Raw genomic sequence first — 23,029 nt, forward strand, 5'->3', positions numbered from 1 at the left:
TTCATTAGGGATGACTTAAAAATCTACATAAATTTCCAAGCTATATTAAGATACTACTCACTCTAAGGTACTACAAAATTCCCAGTCAGAAAAAAAATGAACGAGTGTGTATTTATTTACATGTTATATGACTGCTGTACATATTAAACCAAGAAAAAGCTCTGATTTAAGAATGTAAAAAGAAAAAAAGACTTCTAATTAACCCTGGTTGAATGATCTAAACCAGAATTTGGCAACTTTTTTTTCCATAAAGGGCCAGAGAGTAAATATTTTAGACTTTGTGGGCCATATAACCTCTGTTGGAACTACTCAACTCTGCTGCTATAGTACAAGAAAAGCAGTCATAGACAATATGCAATCAAATGAGCTGTGTTCCAGTAAAACTTTACAAATAAATAAATAAAGATAGGCAACTGGCCAGATCGAAATCATTTCTTCCACGACACACTGTAATTAGTAAAATTACCACCATATGAATGAAATGTAATTTCTCAAACAATAAATCCCCCAAACATAATCATAGTTGCCAACAGGTCTTTCGGAAGCTGAGATCAATTCATTCAATATTCATAGCATAAAAAATATGTAGGAGTGGAATAAATCAAAGAGGCAGTTTTCATTCCTAAGAATGCAATTCCAATATACTGTGCAAAGCACTGGTCTCTCTAATCACAAGGAATACTCTATAGGGAATAAAATACCTTTTTTGATGAATCTTCCTTCTCCAGTTGATCCTAGGGGACTAGGTCTAGGTCTTTCAGGAAAATTAACTCCTATGATAAATTTTTTCCATTATTAAATGTAATTTGAAAAACAACAGTATATCAGTTAAAATTTGAAAAACTGAATAAAGCAAAACAAAACAAAACAAAACAAATTTACTTAAATACAAATCAATCCAAAATGTTCAGGGACCTCCCTAGTGGAGCGGTGGTGAAGAATCCACCTGCCAAGGCAGGGGACACAGGTTCAAGCCCTGGTCTGGGAAGATCCCACATGCCGTGGAGGAAATAAGCCCATGCACCACGACTACGGAGCCTGCGCTCTAGAGCCCACGAGCCACAACTACTGAGCCTGCGTGCCACAACTACTGAAGCCTGTGCACCTAGAGGCTGTGCTCTGCAACAAGAGAAGCCATTGCAATGAGAAGCCCGCGCATTGCAACGAAGAGTAGCCCCCACTCGCCGCAACTAGAGAAAGCCCGCGGGCAGCAACGAAGACAAATGCAGCCAAAAATAAATAAATAAATTTATTAAAAACAACAATGACAAAATATTCTTACCACAATCCTGCCACAGTTTCTGGAAAAGGAGAGTTGTTTTTTGTTTCTTTGCTTTATTGCCATATGTATCTGGTTAGAAAGAAACCGAGAAAACGTGATTCATCATGGGATTATGCTTCCTCTCCTTTAATAAATATACAGATGTTTTACTCCTACATAGAAAATGCTTTAAATAAATGTACATAAGATGGATTTATAAGTGTCACAAACTACATCCCAAGTCAGTAATAAAGGATATTTTTCTAGTAAAAAATAGTTTATAATATTCATCTTGTTTTCTTATAACACCTACAAGTCACCAATGTCAATTAATGCAATAATGGCAGATAAGGACCAAAATGGAGACCACTTTCTGAGTGGCAAGTATGCCATCTATCAAGAGGGCACAATAAGGACCAAAATAGAATCTCAAATGTAAAACAAATTTTGATAAACAGTTTAGAATACTTTGAAATTATTCCAGATACCTTTCCTAAGGAAGAGATTCAAAGATCACAAAGATCAGTCAAAAATCAACCAAAAACTTTCAGGAAAAGAAACATAAATTATGAATAAACACAACTGTATTCAAGTGTATCTTACAAGAAAATGTTCTTAGCAGGACTAACTTCAAGAAATATATAAAACATTACCATGAAAAAGTCATACCTTTTTCGTCTGGCAGATATCTAAAATCCATAGATTCACTAACTTCCTGGTCAGAAGGTCTTCGCAACTGCATTTTTACTGTTACCGGTTCCGTTATAGCTTTGCAATATGGTGGAGTCTTGAAAACAATGGCTACTTGACGGTGTACATCAGCTTGTGAAAAGATACCTTTTGCTTCCCAATCGTTCAACACAAACTGAACTTCTATGTCATCTAGTGAATATGAAAGCAAGTAACAATGGGAAAAGAAAGTAAAATGTATCTATCAATCTAAAATATATTCTGAATTCAATGAAACAAACAAAACAACAACAACAAAATACCTTTCTGAACTTTGTCACAGAGTAGAAATATTTCATCTCCTCCTCTGACACTTCCACAGTTCTTGTTTACACGACAGATCCTTAGTTCTGCAGTATTAGGAGCACCTAAATATAAAGGATATTTTTAATGGGTTGCTACCTTAGTAATATGTCTTATTCCTTTCTGATGGAGAATTTTAGGAAAACAACTTACAGGATAGATAAAAGCTTTAGAGTATAAATAAATTAAGGGCACTCAATACCTTAATTATCCACATCTGTCCCCTGGTTTAGAGTGTTATGACTTCATTTCTAGGCAATGACATGTCCTCTAATTAAATCTCCTTGCTTCTAAATTCTGATTCGTCCTATCCATCCTATACACTGTCATCAGATTAGTCTTTTTAAATCATGACCATAACCCTGTGGCAATGTAGTTTTCATGCTTCCTATTATCTGATCAACATTATTCCAATAATTCCCTGGCATTCAAAGCTCTCCATGATGAGGATATTCTGATTTACCTTTATAGTTCTATGTCCCACTATCCTTCTACATGTAAAACTGGTATAGTCATACACCACTGGTGGGTGCATATATAAGAGCATACAAACACACAAATATTTGAGGGCAATTTCATAATCTTTTAAAACTATAAATATCCATATCCTTTGATCTAGCATTTGCCAACATTTCTACAAATTTATGCTAGAGACATTTGCACAAGATATGCACATGTGGGATATTTACTGCAAAACAATTTGCTAAAGCAAAAAGAAAAGAACTGAGAAGGAAACAAACCAAATGTCTTGTAATAGGGTAATGATTTAGTAAAATTATGATATACGGAAATATGCAGCTACCGAAAAGAATAAGGTACCTGAAAGGTAAAGAGGTTCAAGATATGTTGCTAAGAGGAGAAAAAAAAAAGTTAAAAAAAAAAATCAATGACGATTTTTCAAAAAGTTGCCAAAAATATATTGTGTGAATGATGGTGATGATGATGAAACGAGGTATTTGTATATATATGAAGAAGAAGCCGGTGAAATATCTTTGGAGGATGAGATGTATAGGAGGTTTACTCTCCTCATTATCTACTTCAGATAAATAACGTCTACCCCGTAATGTTTGAATTTTTCCTATAATGAACACTTTTTCTAATTACAAAAAAACTTTAAAAAATCATTTTAAAGAGCTAAGCCTACAAATACAAGAAAATAAATTACTTACGGTTGTCATAAATTGGGTTAGAGACAATAGGACGTAGAGCAGTTGTCAAATTACCACGTTCGTCAGGGAGGAAAACTTGAAAACATAATCTCACGACATTGAGGTCACAGTCTTCAATATCAAGCAGCTCTTGCTCAGAGACTGAAAAGTATATATATTTTTAAGAATACAGAATAGTCACATAGAACTAAAATCCTGCTAAGGCCTCCTCCCTGCCCAATATAGCCTATAACCTTTAGTAGCATCCAAATCTGTCCTAACAAAAATAGAATGGTACATAATCTCAAGACTGCTTTTTAACCTTTTCATCATATAGTCACTATCCAACATAATTTGTTAAGTTATGACCATGGTCAGGAAGTAACTACCCCAGTCATGTGAAATTTAGAGCAGAATCCAAACTTGACATAAATCAAATTTTTACAAAAATGGTTGCAGGTTATACACAATAGAGAATAGGCATTCATTCATTAATTCAGCAAATATGTATTTAGTCCAGTCATGTATTAAGGACTCTGTAAATTATCTCCAAAATCTATATAAGAATTACTCCATTTTACAGATGAGGAACTGATTTTAAAGAAATGAAATTGGGACTTCCCAGGTGGCGCAGTGGTTAAGAATCTGCCTGCCAATGCAAGAAACACAGGTTCGATCCCTGGTCTGGGGAGATCCCACATGCTGCGGAGCAACTAAGCCCATGAGCCAAACTACTGAGCCTGCGCTCTAGAGCCTGCGAGCCACTACTACTGAAGCCCGTGAGCCTAGAGCCTGTGCTCCACAACAAGAGAAGCCATTGCAATGAGAAGCCCGTGCACCACAACGAAGAGTAGCCCCCGCTCGCCGCAACTAGAGAAAGCCCTCATGCAGCAACGCAGCCAAAATAAATCAATTTACTAAAAAAAAAAAAATTAAATTAAATTACTTGTCCAACATTTCACAGCTAAGAAGTGGCACAGAAGAATTCAAACTCAGGCCACTGAATCCAGAGCCTATGCTCTTAAAAACTGAACTCTATTAGAAAATTTTACATATGTTTTGCATAAAAATGACATACACAGGAATATCTACAAAAACTCAGATCAATATTTTAGGGATTAAATACCAAGAGGATACTAGAGGAGGTAAGTCAGCTAGTTTCCATAAGAAATTTTATGTGCAAACTAGGTTTGCTTAAAAAAAAAAAAAAAGCTACAGCAGGAAAATTTTACAGTTCTGAAAAAAAAGTTTTTAAACATTCTTTATTACAGAATATAATGACAGTTTGTTAAATTGCTATTTAAAAGAAATCCAGTTCCAAAGGAGAATATTACTGCCTTTTTAAAGATACTATAAGGTGCAGCAATCAACCATAACTAACATAGCCGTATTTTTAAAAAGCATGAAATACACATATTAAATTATATGAACATTTTTAGTTTTCAGAAAGTATTGAAATTTGAAACACTAAGTTTGAAAACAGTTAAAACCCCAATTCTTTTTTTTTTTAAATTAATTAATTTATTTATTTTTGGCTGTGTTGGGTTTTCATTGCTGCACACAGGCTTTCTCTAGTTGTGGCGAGTGGGGGCCACTCTTCGTTGCGGTGTGCGGGCTTCTCATTTCAGTGGCTTCTCTTGTTGTGGAGCATGGGCTCTAGGCACGCGGGCTTCAGTAGTTGTGGCACGCGGGCTCAGTAGTGGTTCGTGGGCTCTAGAGCGCAGGCTCAGTAGTTGTGGCACACAGGCTTAGCTGCTCTGCGGCATGTGGGATCTTCCCAGACCAGGGCTCGAACCCGTGTCCCCTGCATGGGCAGGCGGATTCTTAACCACTGCGCCAACACGGAAGGCCAAAACCCCAATTCTTTACAATTAGCAATAACTAATAAAAATGACAATGTACCTTTTTTTTTTAAATCTAGTCTGATAATATTGATCTTTTACTTGCAGTATTTAGTCCTATTACATACATACATACATACATACATTTATTTATTTATCTTCTTTTAACATCTTTTTTTATATCTTTATTGGAGTATAATTGCTTTACAATGGTGTGTTAGTTTCTGCTTTATAACAAAGTGAATCAGTTACACATACACATATGTTCCCATATCTCCTCCCTGTCGCGTCTCCCTCCTTCCCACCCTCCCTTATCCCCCCCCTCTAGGCGGTCACAAAGCACCAAGCCGATCTCCCTGTGCTATGCGGCTGCTTCCCACTAGCTATCCATTTTACATTTGGTAGTGTATATATGTCCATGCCTCTCTCTCGCTTTGTCACAGCTCACCCTTCCCCCTCCCCATATCCTCAAGTCCATTCTCTAGTAGGTCTGTGTCTTTATTCCCATCTTATCCCTAGGTTCTTCATGACATTTTTTTCCCTTAGATTCCATATATATGTGTTAGTATACGGTATTTGTCTTTCTCTTTCTGACTTACTTCACTCTGTATGACAGACTCTAGGTCCATCCACCTCACTACAAATAACTCAACTTCGTTTCTTTTTATGGCTGAGTAATATTCCATTGTATATATGTGCCACATCATCTTTTTTTTTTTTAACATCTTTATTGGGGTATAATTGCTTTACAATGGTGTTTTAGTTTCTGCTTTATAACAAAGTGAATCAGTTATACATATACATATCTTCCCATATCTCTTCCCTCTTGCGTCTCCCTCCCTCCCATCCTCCCTATCCCACCCCTCCAGGTGGTCACAAAGCACAGAGCTGATCTCCCTGTGCTATGCGGCTGCTTCCCACTAGCTATCCATGTTACATTTGGTAGTGTATATATGTCCATGCCTCTCTCTCGCTTTGTCACAGCTCACCCTTCCCCCTCCCCATATCCTCAAGTCCGTTCTCCAGTAGGTCTGTGTCTTTATTCCTGTCTTACCCCTAGGTTCTTCATGACATTTTTTTTCTTAAATTCCATATATATGTGTTAGCATACAGTATTTGTCTTTATCTTTCTGACTTACTTCACTCTGTATGACAGACTCTAGGTCCATCCACCTCACTACAAATAACTCAGCTTCGTTTCTTTTTATGGCTGAGTAATATTCCATTGTATATATGTGCCACATCTTCTTTATCCATTCATCCGATGATGGACACTTAGGTTGCTTCCATCTCTGGGCTATTGTAAATAGAGCTGCAATGAACATTTTGGTACATGACTATTTTTGAATTATGGTTTTCTCAGGGTATATGCCCAGTAGTGGGATTGCTGGGTCATATGGTAGTTCTATTTGTAGTTTTTTAAGGAACCTCCATACTGTTCTCCATACTGGCTGTACCAATTCACATTCCCACCAGCAGTGCAAGAGTGTTTCCTTTCCTCCACACCCTCTCCAGCATTTATTGTTTCTAGATTTTTTGATGATGGCCATTCTGACTGGTGTGAGATGATATCTCATTGTAGTTTTGATTTGCATTTCTCTAATGATTAATGATGTTGAGCATTCTTTCATGTGTTTGTTGGCAATCTGTATATCTTCTTTGGAGAAATGTCTATTTAGGTCTTCTGCCCATTTTTGGATTGGGTTGTTTGGTTTTTTGTTATTGAGCTGCATGAGCTGCTTGTAAATTTTGGGGATTAATCCTTTGTCAGTTGCTTCATTTGCAAATATTTTCTCCCATTCTGAGGGTTGTCTTTTGGTCTTGTTTATGGTTTCCTTTCTGTGCAAAAGCTTTGAAGTTTCATTAGGTCCCATTTTTCTATTTTTTTTTAATTTTTTTGTGGTACGTGGGCCTCTCACTACCACGGCCCCTCCCGCTGCAGAGCACAGGCTCCGGATGCGCAGGCCCAGCGGCCATGGCCCACAGACCCAGCCACTCCGCGGCACGTGGGATCCTTCCGGACCGGGGCACGAACCTGCGTCCTCTGCATCAGCAGGCGGACTCTCAACCACTGCGCCACCAGGGAAGCCCCCATTTGTTTATTTTTGTTTTTATTTCCATTTCTCTAGGAAGTGGGTCAAAAAGGATCTTGCTGTGATTAATGTCATACAGTGTCCTGCCTATGTTTTCCTCTAAGAGTTTGATAGTTTCTGGCCTTACATTTAGGTCTTTAATCCATTTTGAGCTTATTTTTGTGTATGGTGTTAGGGAGTGTTCTAATCTCATACTTTTACATGTACCTGTCCAGTTTTCCCAGCACCACTTATTGAAGAGTCTGTCCTTTCTCCGCTGTACATTCCTGCCTCCTTTATCAAAGATTAGGTGACCATATGTGTGTGGGTTTATCTCTGGGCTTTCTACTCTGTTCCATTGATCTATATTTCTGTTTTTGTGCCAGTACCATACTGTCTTGATTACTGTAGCTTTGTAGTATAGTCTGAAGTCAGGAAGCCTGATTCCTCCAGCTCCGTTTTTCGTTCTCAAGATTGCTTTGGCTATTCGGGGTCTTTTGTGTTTCCATACTTAACATTTTGGTACATGACTCGTTTTGAATTATGGTTTTCTCAGGGTATATGCCCAGCAGTGGGATTGCTGGGTCATATGGTAGTTCTATTTTTAGTTTTTTAAGGAACCTCCATATGTACTTTTGACTGTTTTTTTTTTAAACTACACTCAGTAGCTATCACAACATTAAAAATTATTCCATTGTCAGCAATCTTAAGCCTAGCATTTCAAAGAGCCTACAAAAACATATTTGTACAACTAAAAGGTCAAATGTTATGATACAAACACCTGTACCACAGCAGCATACTCTCCTGGCACAATTAGGTATGCAATGAGAGATCTACCTCTTCAAAATAATTTTTTATGGCATTATAAATTTAGAGGTGAAGACATTAGTGTTTCCCAATTCCAAAGATGAGTAATCAATAAACACAAAAATAAACTGACAAGTTTAAAAACAAACCTATGTGAATGGATAAACTGTGACAGCTATACAATAAAAAAGAACTATGGATATATACGCAAAAATGTACGCATCTCGAAAACATTATGTGAGCAAAAGGAACTAGATGTAAAATATATACCACATGATCCATTTATATGAAAATTCTAGAAAAGATTAATTGATGGCAAAGAAAGCAAATTAATAGCTGACTGGAGCCAGAGATGGGAGAGGGAATTGACCGGGAAGTGGACAACGAAATTTTGTAGTTAATAGTGGCAGTAGTAGAAATATTCCTTATCTTGATTGTGGTGGTGTTACATATATCTGGGTAGATCCTACTGTATGTAAATGAGACCTCAAGAAAAGTTTATTTAAAATCTTTTAAAATAGCACATAAAAGAAAAATAAACTCGTTAATAAACCAGGAATGGGAATGAAGATATATTTATTATAAATCACAATATCACAGAAACCCAGAGAGGTAAGTTCAGAATAAGAGGACTCTTTTTTCCAGATATAGCTTGCCAATTTTGTAAGAGGTAGCTAAGACGATGAGAAACCAAGTTGAACTCTCAATAGACTACAGGCAAAAAATAAAGGAGTTCAGGGTCTGCTAAGGATGGAGAATCTGATAAATGCCCAGTGCTTTGGTTGGGGCTCTGGAGGAGCTATACCCTAGGAGTAAGGGTGAACTGGATGCAGAGATACCAGACCTCACCTAAATCATTCACTAATTTTAGATGATCTGGGACTGCTAGTGTGACAAGCCACCCACCACAAGAAAGTCTTCTGAAGGGAGAAAACACCCTGGACCTAAACAACTTTGCATATAGGATGACTGGTATTCTATTTTAAATAAGCAGGCATAAGAAGAGACAAAGTAATTTTTTTTTAAAGAAAAGAAAAACAACAGACTATAGAAACAGACCACAAAGGTTCCAAATAATGAAGTTTTCAGATACATGATTTAAAATAACTACACTTAATAAATGTAAGGAGTTAAAGACAATATTGAGAGTTTAGTAGAGTACTTGAAACTATTGGAAAAGGAATCAAACAAAATTCTAGAACTGAAAAATACAGTAAACTGAAATTTTAAACGTCATCAAATTTATCAACTAGAAAACACTTTGTGTCTTGTCTTTCTATATAAGCCAAGGACTAAAATCTATTTACGAATATTTTATACTAAGAGTTTTCTAAGTGTTGATTTACATTAAAGTCTTTAGTCCATTTGAAAGCTGATTTTTATATATGGCGAGAGGTGGGAATCCAACTTAATCATTTTTTCCAGCTTTGCTTATCAAATATTTCCTCCCTTTCTCTTGATCTGACATGCCACCACTGTCATTTACTAAAGTTTCATATTTTCTTAAGTCTGTTTCTGGGCTCTCAATTTTACTCCACTGGTCAATTTGCCTATTGTTACCCCAATATTACTTAATTAGTACTTATTCATAATAAACCCTAATATCTCATAAGTATTTCTTCAGAATAAACCCTAATATCTGATAAGGTCAGTTTTTCATCACTATTCCTCCTCTATAAATTATCCTCCTTTTCCTGTTCAGAATCATCTTATCACTTTAGTGAAAAATCTTGTTGGGAGTTGTTTGGAATTTCACTGAACCATATATCAATTTGGGAAAAAATGCAATGTTTATAATATTGATATTGAAGAATATGATATACCTCTCCATCTATTTAGGTGTTCTCTATTATCTCATAATAAAATTTTATAATTTTCTCTAAAGAAATCTTGATCATCATTTCTTAGAGTTGTTGCTAGGTATTTTATATTTTCTGACAATATTTTCTTTAATTATTTGCTGCTGATGTATAGAAATGTAACTGAATTTTGTATGTTAATTGTACAATGCATTCACCCTTTTAAACATTATATTAATAATCTGTATATCCTTTCGAGTTTTCACTGTAAATAATAGCTTCCAATAATTACAGTTTTATTTCTTCATTTTTGATCAGCTCTGTGCACTGGTTACAATCTCCAGTACAATGTGGAATAGAAGTGGCAAGAGTGCACATCCTTTTCTCATTCCTAACTTTAAAGTGAATGCTCTGGATGTTTCCTCCACTTAGATAATGCTTGCAGTAGGCTTTTAAATATATAGCATGATACAGAATGTCTTATTTTAAAAATTCTGCAATGTGAAAAATGATAGTTGAAAAATCTAGCAAAAGAAAGCATGAGACCAATCATATTCTCTTAAATTTCTCTTAAACTAGTTTAAAATTTCCCTTTATATGTGATCAAAAAGATACATACAAGGTAACAATTATTCTCCTTAATCTATCTTTAGCAATAAATGTCACTCCTTAGTCCTAAGAGCAGTGTATATGCAATAAGAATTTCATTTTTATCAAAAAGATATGATCATGATTTATTTGTTTTCAAAGTAGGGATTAAATTTTTTAAATCAATTATAACACCTACTAGCTCTAGAGATGTGACTTTTCTAAAATTTTAATTATTGCTAAATATTACTAAAATTTAAAAAGTAATTAACAGAGCAAAAATGTACAGTATATAGATTAACAATTTTAAGAGCTATGTCTTATTTAAGGGGAAAAAACCAAAGTTTAGTTATAATTCTTTTAATTTCTGTTACTTAAAATGTATAGTTATAATAAAAGCTAACATTTAAGCGCTTGTGTGCCAGGCAAAAGGTAAATGGTCATAGCAGTCTATCATTAATTACTCATTCTTTCAACGTATTTATTGGGCTTCTATTATGTGCTAAAACAAATGCTAGACAGAGATATGAAAAGACAGCCTGCCCTTAGTGAGATTAGTGTCTGGATGAGAAACAGATGCATAAACTAAAATTACATAATGTAACGTGAAAAGTGTTATAATGGGAGTATGTTCAAGGAGTACTGAAGGCATAAAAGTGCCCCAAGTTCTGCACAGTGTAATAAAGAAGGCTTTCTAAAATGACTGCAATGAAGGATAATGAAGTACACAAGAGCTTTTTTTTCTTCTTGCTGTTTAGGCTTTAAGTTTTAAGTGGTGAGGAAAGGCTCTTATTTTCTTGTATTAAACCAGACTTTTAGAGACAAGAATCTGTTAAGAGACTACCTGTCTTTTTAAACTGTATTCTCTTTCAGACTACCAAAATAAAATAATCCCCCCAAACCCAACTGCAAAACAGCCTTTGTGCTCTCACAACAACTCAATGTCCTCTGTACATGGAAAAAAAGTAAAGTGACTAATAAAACAGAATTGCAAATACTTTATTGTAAAAATCTTATGGATTTTAATCACTGAATATTAGAATTCCTTATATGTCATTAAATACATAGTTAGAAAGTGACAATTAAAAAATTTTTCCCTGCTTTTGCAGTAAGAGTCCCCTATGAAGTCTAACTGACATTTTTTTGGTGCCAGCTAAATGGACACTGTTAAAATTTGATAATGGAGCCCTTAAATAAATTCCTCACACAATTTAGACTTCAGCACGTTATTAGATAATTTGAACAGGTATTTTACATGAAGCCTCAAGTTTAATACTACTTGACTGTTATATGTCCCTATCTGCAAGAGACAGTTCCTGTTTTAAAGAACTAATGGCAAGAAAGATAAGGACTCGCCTTAAAACATCCTAGATACATGAAAAGTAAAAATAATTTTTAATAGTCTTTGCATTTTCACATATTTGATCTTTAGGGAACAGACTGTCATAATGAGATAGTCTATAGACCAGAATTTGTAGACCCTATTCTGCTAAACATTTCCAATTCCATTGTTTCTATATATCATAAAGATATAACACAAAGTCGGCTAGTATCTTGTTATCTTTACCAGTATAATTTTCCTGTGTTAAGTGATACATCTATAAAAAAGTGTCAGTTCAGCTCTGACAAATTCCTACATAAGTGGTAGAATTTACCAGTATATCCTGAAAATAGCATAGAATAAACAACCAAGAAAGGTCTATAGCTGAGTTCAGATTATTTTAATTAGTTTTTAGGGTTTTGAGTTTTTTCAGGGGGATTAACCATATTAGAATATGTACAGCACTTTGGGAAAACAGAATACTTTGCTCTGAGAAGGTCACAGATAGCTTGAAAGAAGTGTCCCTTAAACTTGAGGGATGAGCAGAAAGAATTCACCATTGTAGATTAAGGTATTTCATGCTAGGAACTGCACGTATAAGAACACAGTAGCAAGAAAAAATATGGCTCTTCCAACATGACAAGTAATTCAGAATGGCCAAAAGTTCAGATGGCATGTGTACACTCAGTGCTAGGGGAAGGACGGACAGGAAGTTGAGGCAGAGGATGACAACTAGAAATGACGCTGGAATGGAAAACAAGGATCAGATTATGAAGGGCTTTAAATGCCATGCTTGAGAAACTGAATCTAGCAAGTATATCAGGGTTTCTCAAAGTGTGGTCCATGGATCACTTGCATTAGAATCATCTAGGGCAGAGATTTTCAAATTGTAGTTTGAGACCCAATGGTCATAAAATTAATTTAGTGGCTTCATTAAGCATTGTCTTAAAAAAAAAGAAAAAGAAATGGAATTGAATAGAATAGAAAGCATACTGCATGTACTAAGAGTTTAGGACCCATTGGTCATAAAGTTAATTTACTGGGTTGGACATGCATTTACTTTAAAAAAAAAATCAAATGGAAAGGAATGGATTAGAGAGTATACTGCATGTAGTAAGAATATTGTTTTTTATCTATGTGTGTACGTGTGCATGTGTATGTATTGAGTAGACAAATAAAATCTATTTCCTACTGTGAGCTGCAGTTAAGAAACACGGATCTAGAGGCTTCTTAAAATGCAGAGCCCAAGGCCCCACATCAGACCTATCAAATTAGGGGAAATGTGGCCTGGATTCTACATTTTTAGCAAGTACTAAGGGATTCCTATGCACATTCAAATTGAGAGTCACTGGTGAAGATGATGTGGAGTCACTGAAGGATAATAAGCAGAGTTCTGAACTGATTCATATTGGTTTCAGAAGAATCTTTTTGGATGTAGAGTGTATAAACTGCTTGGAGGGTGATCTAGAATAGAGGCAGGAACACAAGTTTAGAGGCTATCAATAACAGTCCAGGCTAAAAACTGATGTAAGCTTACATTCCTACAATGGTAGTGAGAAAAACAGAGACGACTGAGAGATGGTCAGGGTAGATGAACAAAACAGTCTTTCTGGAATAGAGAATGGTTCATGAAGAGGAGCAGTGGACAAGAAGGTAGGAAAGATATGTTGGAGCTACATGTGGAAGATTTCCAATTTAGGGCCATTTCGTTTTTAAACTATTTAAGGAGCCATTGCAACTTTTTAATCACAATAATATAGTGATTATATTAATATAATCAATAATAATATAATATCAATAATCAATAATAATATATAATCACAATAATAAAGCACTGTTCTAAGATTATTCTAATGGGTGGGGGCGGGGAGTTAATACAACAGTTAATACAACAAGCATAGTTGAGATAAAGCAATGTGCCTGAGAGCCAGGCTACCTGTTTTCAAATCCTAGCTCCACCAGGTATTATTTCCTTAGGATAATTTTCAAAAGTGGAAAATTTCTGGGTCAAGAGTATGCTCATTTAAAATTTTGATTTATTGCTAAAGTAAAAGGCCAACTTTTAAATTAAAGTGGCCATCAAGTCTAGGCATAGTATGAAACAGGGATAATGCAGTATAAAACAAGGAGATTATAAATAATAGCTACCATTTATTAAGTATTATTTGTATGTCAAGGAGTAAATGTTAAGTACTTTATGTACACTATTTTATTTAATCTCTGCTTTACAGAAGAGAAAACCAAAGCTTTGGTTACTTAACTTTCCCAAGTCACGTAGCATGTACAAGTGGCAATGCTGGAATTCAAATCCAGATCTCCTGACTCCAGTGGAAAGGGCATTAAAACAGAAAATGCAGGAGTCAAAAGGCAGATGGGCCATCTGTGGAAGTTTGGGGGGTTTTCTGATTTTTGTTTTTACCAATCCAGAACAAGGCATGATATTAATAACATATACTCATATAGCACTTAGAATAGTTCCTAGTACATAATTAGTGTTTTACATATTTTAGTTCATTTAATTCTTATAACAACATATGAAGTAGGTACTATTATTATCTCTACTTTATAAATAAGGAAATGAAGGCATAGAAAATATTTAAGGAAAAAAAAAATCACACAAGTGGGACTTCCCTGGTGGCCCAGTGGTTAAGAATCCGCCTGCCAATGCAGGGGACACAGGTTTGAGCCCTGGTCCGGGAAGATCCCACATGCCACAGAGCAACTAAGTAACTAAGACCATGCACCACAACTACTGAGCCTGCATGCCACTACGACTGAAGCCCACGCGCCTAGAGCCCATGCTCTACAACGAGAGAAGCCACCACAATGAGAAGCCCACACACCACAACGAAGAGTAGCCCCTGCTCACTGCAACTAGAGAAAGCCCGCGCGCAGCAACGAAGACCCAACACAGCCAAAAATAAATAAATAAATAAATTTATTTTTTTTTAAAAATCACACAAGAGTTCAAAGTCTATATTCAATGGAGTTTTTTTAGTAAATTGACAATAACTTAAATGTTTATTAATAGATGACTAGATAAACAAATTAAAGCCTACCCAAACCACAGAATACTGTTAAAAAGTAAACTAGATTTATAAGTACTAATATGGAAAGATGTTTAAGATATATTCCTGAGTGAAAAGTACGAAGTAGTAGATTAGGAAGTGTAACATGACTCCATTTGTATAAAAAATACATGTGTGTGTATATATATACATGACACATGTATAAAGAAAATTCTAGAAAACTTTACATCAAATTTAACAGTAGTCTCTTACAGTGAGTAATACTGAAGAGAAAGAAGGGAACTTTTGCGTTATACTAAATAGTATGAAAAATAAAGACCTAGAGAAAAGAGATGCAGACCTTATAATTCATAAAAACACTACTTGTCTATGAGGATATTCTTTAAATTATCATCATATCCCTGAAATTATTTTTAAACTACCACAAAAAACACAAACTAACAATATAAGGATATCTTAAATATGACAAAGAAATCTATTCTTTGAAAATTTTATAGTTGTTCAATACCTGAATCATGCAGATTTAAGTGGCTGCAGATGACTTTACAATGGAGACCACTGTAGTGTAGGGTGTCAGCTTGGTAGTCATTTTTCTATTCAAGAAATATAGCCCTCACCTATTCTGTAGCAATTGTGGCATCATTACCAGGTGCTACACCAGACAGTGCCATCCCCAACAAAATCCACTGAACAGTAAATATCTAGCCGTACACACAAATATACTATGAAAATATTTTGTATAGCCTCTACTATTTCTATACTACTTCCACATTGGGATTAGTTTAAGTTTCACTGTTGAATATGCCCTTGAGTTAAATGCACTCCAATACCTTATAACCACAGTGCCTATTCAATATTCAGAGGGGGGAGTATATATCGTCTGCTGGAGTGGCAAAAGGAAGGCCACATTCCAAAAGAATCGGAATATTTTTGAGAGGGTTTTCTTATAGAAAACAATGAAACTCTTCACTGATAGTAGAAAGCCTTGTGTGAATAAGATTTTTTTTTTCAATACTGAAGCATTTTAAATATACTTTAATCCTCATTTACAGGTGTAAGACAAGTATATAAGTTAACACAGAACTTAAGATAGCTTTTAAAGCACAGGTTGAAGATACAAATAGAAATCATTTATCACAATAAGTCAATATCCAAATAATAGAATTAATTAAATCAAACATACTTACCATTGAAAGGATTGATTCCTGCCCTTATTCTTGAAATAATAGCTTCTTTTACTTCTTTTTTTTTTACACATCGAATACCCAAATTTTGAAAACTAGAAGGAAAACACAGAACTTTCAAATTTCCTTATAGCTGAATACAAGGACACATAAATGAGGTTTTATTAAAGGATACTGCAAAAATCAAGCATATAACCAGCACTGAAAGGTCATCATAATGTCAGATGGAGATATTAAAAACATGAAGTACATTTCCAATTGCTATGATAAAGATGTGAGGATAAAAAAATGGGGCTATATTTCTAAGAGAACTGTTAAAAGAAAAGCAGTGTATACTTTATCACTTTTACATACAGTATTTTATGGTTAGATCTTACTAATATTCCTGCATCAAATATACCAAAGTGGACAAAGATTAAGAGGAAAGCAACACCAAAAAGCTAAAATTCACCTCCCAAATGAATTCATAATCAAATCAATAAAATCTGTACATTTGATAATGTAAAGCAAAAGTTGTAAAAAGATGCCCACAGGCTGACACCTACAGGTATAGTTTTGCTGAGCTCATAAAAGTGTTGACTACATTTTTAAAAAATGTGCGTAGACTACCAACATTTAAAAACCAGGTAACTGCATATAAACATTCTGGATTTCTGGCTTCTCTTGAACATTTTAAAGGTCTGGCAACAGCAGATTGGCACAGAAACACCTGGCTGGAGCTAAGCACCTGCAGCCCCATTTATACAGGGCTCTGCAGTTCGCTACAGTGCCTGCTAATCCTCTTACACCTCAACCTCTCCACTCCATGGACATCTGGCTTTTGACTTCAAATGACTTCACGGCCAGCAGCAGTGGAATATGTTTTGTGCCTTATCATATGAAGTTATAATAATCATTCATCATAAGAAAGCATCAAACTACATATTTTTTTCATTAGAAAGATATTTAATACCAACAATAATATTTAACAAAAGTTTCAAAATGTCATTTATGGAAAATTTCTCAACTGCTACAAATATTACTAATTTGCATATGTGTAGTACAGATGATGGTGGGGGGAACTCCCCTACCACCACCAGTCATACTTGTTCCCACATGGAAAAACCATGACATCATTAAAGTTGGGTGGGTGTGAATAAGGAAGCAAAACTTGGTTATACTAACATTACTATTTGTTCAAACTTGACATGGCCCTTTGCACCAGGAGGTCGCTTGCCTTGTTTGCCCCCTCCATGCACTGTTGTCTTATTGTTCATGCTCTTCACATTCACCACACCCGTGATTTTGTTAGCACCTAAAATATCTTTAACATTTCCTTCTTCTGCCTCCAATAATTAAAAAGTCAATCTTGAACTTGTAATCCTTTCTCGAAACCCTGAAATCATGATTGTCTTCCTCAAAAGTATTCCACTTCTTTGAAAGATTCTTAGGTTGGTTCTCACTTTTTCTTTGACAAAAGATTTTAAAGAACTCTTTGTTTTTATATATTTATACACTACTTGACAGTTTCATCTGAATAATCATATTTGACTCCTATTCACACACTGAAATTCTGACATGAGGAAACCAAGGATCACAGAGATTATCTGAATCAATTACTCATTCATTCATAGTCATTCAACAAGTTCTGGGGTTCCTACTACGTACCAAAAACTCTGGTAAGTAATGGGAGTATACAATCCCTCCTCTCGTGGAGCTTACAGTCTAGAGCAGGGGTTGGCAAACTATAGCCCATGGACTAAATCTGGCCCACCACCTACCTGTTCTTGTAAATAAAGTTTTACTCGAACAAACTTATTTGTTGGCATATTATCTACAGGTACTTTCATGCCACAACAGCAGAGTTGAGCAGGTACAGTAGAGACCACAGGGCCTGCAAAGCCTAAAATATTTACTGTCTGGTCCTTTACAGAAAAAGTTTGCTGAAACTTTTTTTCTAGTGAAACAGACATGAAGTAATCACACACCAAGATGCTAAACTGAAATCATGACAAGTTTTATAAAGGAGATACACATTATGTCACAGGAACCTATGATGGGAGAGAGTTGATCAATTAGTATGTTGGTGATGGAGTCATGGAGAGAAGTGGATAGATTCAAGACCTATTTAGGAGGTACCTGTTAGTGAATTCAACGTGTGCACCTCTGTGAGGAGGTGTCAAGGATGACACCTATGTTTGGGGCTTTTACAGCAACTAGTAAAACAAGGTACACTGGAAGACCAATTTTGAGAGGAAAGAGGTATATATGATCAGGGTAAGATCATAGTTTGGGGCATATTCTATTTGAGGTGCTTTTGAGCTATTTAAGAGAATATGTCAAAAAGGCAATCACCCTTATTACCATTCCCTACTGAAAGAAACCAGGGATCCTTAGAAACAACTGAAGATTTCAAGGCTTGGGCAAGAAAAGTACGAGTAAGTCTTGAACACTTCGCTGTGTCAGAAAGTAAAGAAGTGCTCGAAGAAAGATGGGGACATATCAAAAGGACACAGGAAACAGTTTGAAGGGGCTTGCCTTGGTCAAGTTTGGGTCAATTTGAAAATCAAAATAATAATGCTAGTAATGGACTAGCATTCAATTATAATACACTGAATAAAAGAATCCATGAGTCTATAGTGTTATTTTTTCAACTGAGGTAGGGGAAGATGGAAAAGTTCTTTACAATAGAATGCCAATTAATATCACCAATGGGAAAAAACTAATATAGCGTCTCAATTTTGAGAATAATACAGCATCACCTCTGTAGATTTCTCATCCAAAATATTTCCTATTAACATGAAATTATTATTCATGGTAATATGGACATAATCATGAGCAACCATTCAGACTAATCCACATTGAACAACATTCTTCAAAACAACCTAAACTCTTCAAAAATGTTAATGTCATGAAAGACCAACAAAGGCCAAGAAACTGTTCTAAATCAAAGGAGACTAAATAAGCATGACACCTAAAAATAATGTATGATCCTTAACAGGATCTTGGATTGAGGGGAAGGGTAGGACAGCCCTAACAGGCATTATTGGGCATCACTGGACATAATTAAGGTAGTCCAAAAATTTAACTGCCTGTAACTGGGATTGAGAAAGAACAGCCAGAGAAGTAAGAAGTAAAACAGGAAAGTTTGTTCTCACTAAATCAGAAATCAAGGAATAATAATGTTCCAATAAAGGAGTAATCTACAATGTAAAATGCTATTGGGAGGTCAAATAATATAAGCAGGAAATACTTCTTGCCAAGTTTGTATAACTAGATAGTTTATGTTTTGTGTTGTTACTGAAAGAGGAATATTTTTAAAGTATACTTTCTAAATGGTTACTGCTAGTATTTAAGGAGGCTACTAATCTTTTCCTGTTGCAATTGGTTTCATTTTTCCTCAAAGGCAACACATGTTCGTTACAAAAAATGAATTATAAAATAAACACCAGTTAAAAGAACATAAAACCCCACAATTCTTCCCACCCAGAGACAACTACTATCAATACCTTAGTGTTTATACTACTATGTGTATGTACACATTTACTTTTGAAAAAATTATTTATCATGTACACCTGAAACTAAAACAACATTGTTAATCAACGATGCTCCAATATAAAATGAAAATTAAAAAAATTATTTATCACACATTGTTTTAAAGCCCTATTTTATTTATCTAAATATTGGGAATATCATTCTATACAAAGACATATTTGCAAGGTTATTTTTAAGGCTACATAGGAGTACACTGCATGGATATACCAGTTTATTTAACTAATCCCCCTTTGTTTATTATCTGGATTGCTTCTAACTTTTTGCCATCACAAACAAAGCTTCAATGAACATCGTTATAGCTAAATTTCTGAACATGCTTAATTAGAAATTATTTCCTCAGGATAAATTCCTAGAAATAGAATTGCTAGTTCAAGAGACATTCATATTTTTCAGGCTTTTGCTATGTAGTTGTTAAAATGCCTATCAGAAAGATTATATTTATTTACACTCTCACCAATAGGATGAATGGATCCATCCAGCAGCCTCAAACACAAAGTATTATATACTTTTTTAAAATCTTAGAACTATTGCTGTATGTTAATTTTATAACTGCCCTTTTCAAATAATAATTCCAGTTTTCCAGTTGATTTTCTCACATCTGGCAATTTTTAAGTTAACTATCAATGAAAAGAGAGTAAAAATTTATGAAGGAAAATATTTCATAAGTTGTTCAAACTAAGAAAAAAAATCGCAGCATAAAATAAGTTTGTTTACTTTTAGTTACAATAAAGAAGTATTCCTGCTACCATCATGGACTGTGTCTACTAATAAAGAATGAAAGGGTAGTTCCAATGCAAATGATAAGAAAATGTAAATGTATACTATAGTAAGTAGAAGTACAGTGAGGAATTAGTTTATTCTGCTAAAAAATAACAGATGTACATGGATAGGAATCAAGAGCATTCATTCTATGCTTATCCTATTCCTAAAAATGTCTGTGACTGTGTACTTACAACAAAGGTCTGCGTTCTTGTCCAAATTCTGCTTCATAGTAGCCATCTCTGCAGTCTTTTCCTACTAAATCATGAGGATGAGGTTTATGTGGGATATTCTTTGTTACTAATGTAATTCTCACTTTTCCTTTTCCATAGTAGTTCATAATCTGAAAAGGGGGGAAATTAAATATATGATCCATAAATACATCTCATTAAGAACTGATCTACAAAATGAGAGTTCAATTTATATAATACAGTTAGCACTGGATAAATAAAGTCCAATTGACTGGCAACTGCAGTTTGGATGAAACTTTACAGAGAATACCAGTAGAGGAGAATTTTACCTCTCAGTTCCTTGGCATATTATTTTGTGCCCTAATTCAATTGGTCATATCATCTGATTTCTGCTTATTTTCCTTTGAAAACAAGTAAAATTACACCAAAATATTATCACAGAGCATGAGGAAATTCTAAGATGTTGAGTCACTGAATGCCATGCTCTTATATTCATTGTCATACCATAAACATCCCTTCAAAGTATATATTTAGGGCTTCCCTGGTGGCACAGTGGCTAAGAATCCACCTGCCAATGCAGGGGACACAGGTTGGAGCCCTGGTCTGGGAAGATCCCACATGCCACGGAGCAACAAAGCCCGTGCACCACAACTACTGAGGCTATGCTCTAGAGCCCGCAAGATACAACTACTGAGCCCGCGTGCTGCAACTACTGAAGCCGGTGCGCCTAGAGCCTGTGCTCCACAAGAGAAGCCACGGCAATAAGACGCCCACGCACCGCAACGAAGAGTAGCCCTCACTCGCCGCAACTAGAGAAAGCCCACACGCAGCAATGAAGACCCAATGCAGCCAAAAAACAAAAAAGTATATATTTAAGCCATAATGGAAATGATAACACACAAATATGATCATTTTACTTAATACATTACATTCCATTTAAAAAAATATTTGTTAATCAGTAAGCATACTGCAAGTGTTCACTGTATAACAGGCAATAAATCTAGTTGAGTTTTGCAAAATTAAGTTTTCACACAGAACACTGAGAAAGAAGAGAAGAGTTAAACATGGGAGAGGACGGAAGCATGTGGGGATGAGCTAATGTTTAGGTTGGAAGCTGGCAAATTTGCAAGCACAAATGACAAGGCAGTTAAGTAAGAATAGGTGGTTTCACAGGTAAAAGGGCATTAAAATTCATAATTTTGAATTTAAACTTAATTTGAACAGTAACCAGAAAGTATTTATTGCTTTTCTGAATAAAAGAGAAGGTAACAACTTAAATGTGTAAGGCTGGGAATTCCCTGGCGGTCCAGTGGTTAGGATTCTGTGCTTCCATTGCAGGGGCACAGGTTCGATCCCTGGTTGGGGAACTAAGATCCTGTAAGCCGTGTGGTGCAGCCAAAAAAAAAAAGAAAAAAGAAAAAAGCATAAGGTAGGCTAATGTAGAACTCAAGCTGCAAAGTTGTTTAGAACATACTGGAATGGTAAGGATATAGACCTTAGAAGTATTAAAGAGAATGTATAGAATAAGCTGAATTATGGAGAAGAGCTAAAATTCGCTCTTAAAGGAATAGAAGATTACTGTTTTCTTATTTACCTTTTATTAGCACCTCTCCCATTTTAACATTATATAAAAAGACTTAGATCTAACTCAAATCCATATTGCTAACAAAAAAGTGTGATAGAAGATTGGAATTTGTAATTCAATATGTAATTTTGCCATTGGCTTGTTATATAACTTAGCATTTCCTTTAAGTTCAATAGAGTAAACTCTGTAAATAATCTAGTTATAAAATAGTGAATTCAGATCTGCTGATGAAACATTGAATAAAACTTTTCAAAAATCCACTCTGCCATTAAGGTTTTAAATTGGCATTTAAAGAATAAAAAAAAAATCATTAAAAACTGAAGGAAATGTATATAAATATTAAGATACAAATATGGTATAGTTTATAATTATAGTATATTACCAAAGTCAAACTGCTTTCGAAATTTATGCTAATATGAAAAAACTATATTTAAAAAGTGACAATATTTCAAATCAGTCAAGGCAACCCAGAGTATCAAGGATAGGCAATAAAGGTAAGGGGGAAAAAAGACAAAAAATGTTCTCTTTTTACATAGACCCTAGATTAACCAAGTGACTGCAGGAAGAATTCTAATTGAATTCCCAAATCCATGTATTCAATCTACAGAACAATTCTGATCACCTCTGCAAGGAGAGAATGCTTTTTCCTCATTAGCTTTTTGTTCCGTGAAAGGGATCATCATCCAAAAGCTGCCAATGTATACTAAGCACTGGGAATCACTCTACTTAGATTAACACACAATGTATAACTATCCACAGGGATGAAGAATCCATGCTGTACTTAATAAATGTCCCTAGAATTCTATGCAGTATATAGATCAATTAAAAAGAAAAAAAAGGAAGAAAAGCTGCTGGAGATCACTGTGAAGAAGCTGGGT

The 23,029-nt window shown here is 35.1% G+C and overlaps 1 protein-coding gene across 1 annotated transcript in view; it reads right to left on the reverse strand.

Moving 5' to 3' along the window:
• Nucleotides 1-23,029, reverse strand: part of REL (REL proto-oncogene, NF-kB subunit) — a 38,626-nt gene that overhangs the window by 4,883 nt on the left and 10,714 nt on the right. Inside the window, exons 3-9 of the mRNA XM_079941639.1 lie at nt 20,570-20,718; nt 16,086-16,177; nt 3,463-3,603; nt 2,254-2,358; nt 1,931-2,143; nt 1,283-1,351; nt 702-773 (exon numbers count right to left, since the gene is read on the reverse strand). Of these exons, the coding sequence (XP_079797765.1) occupies nt 702-773; nt 1,283-1,351; nt 1,931-2,143; nt 2,254-2,358; nt 3,463-3,603; nt 16,086-16,177; nt 20,570-20,718 (841 nt within the window). The remainder of the gene's footprint in view (nt 1-701; nt 774-1,282; nt 1,352-1,930; nt 2,144-2,253; nt 2,359-3,462; nt 3,604-16,085; nt 16,178-20,569; nt 20,719-23,029) is intronic.

The sequence above is a fragment of the Stenella coeruleoalba genome (genome assembly GCF_951394435.1).
Source record: "Stenella coeruleoalba genome assembly, chromosome: 13".
Lineage (NCBI taxonomy): Eukaryota > Metazoa > Chordata > Mammalia > Artiodactyla > Delphinidae > Stenella > Stenella coeruleoalba.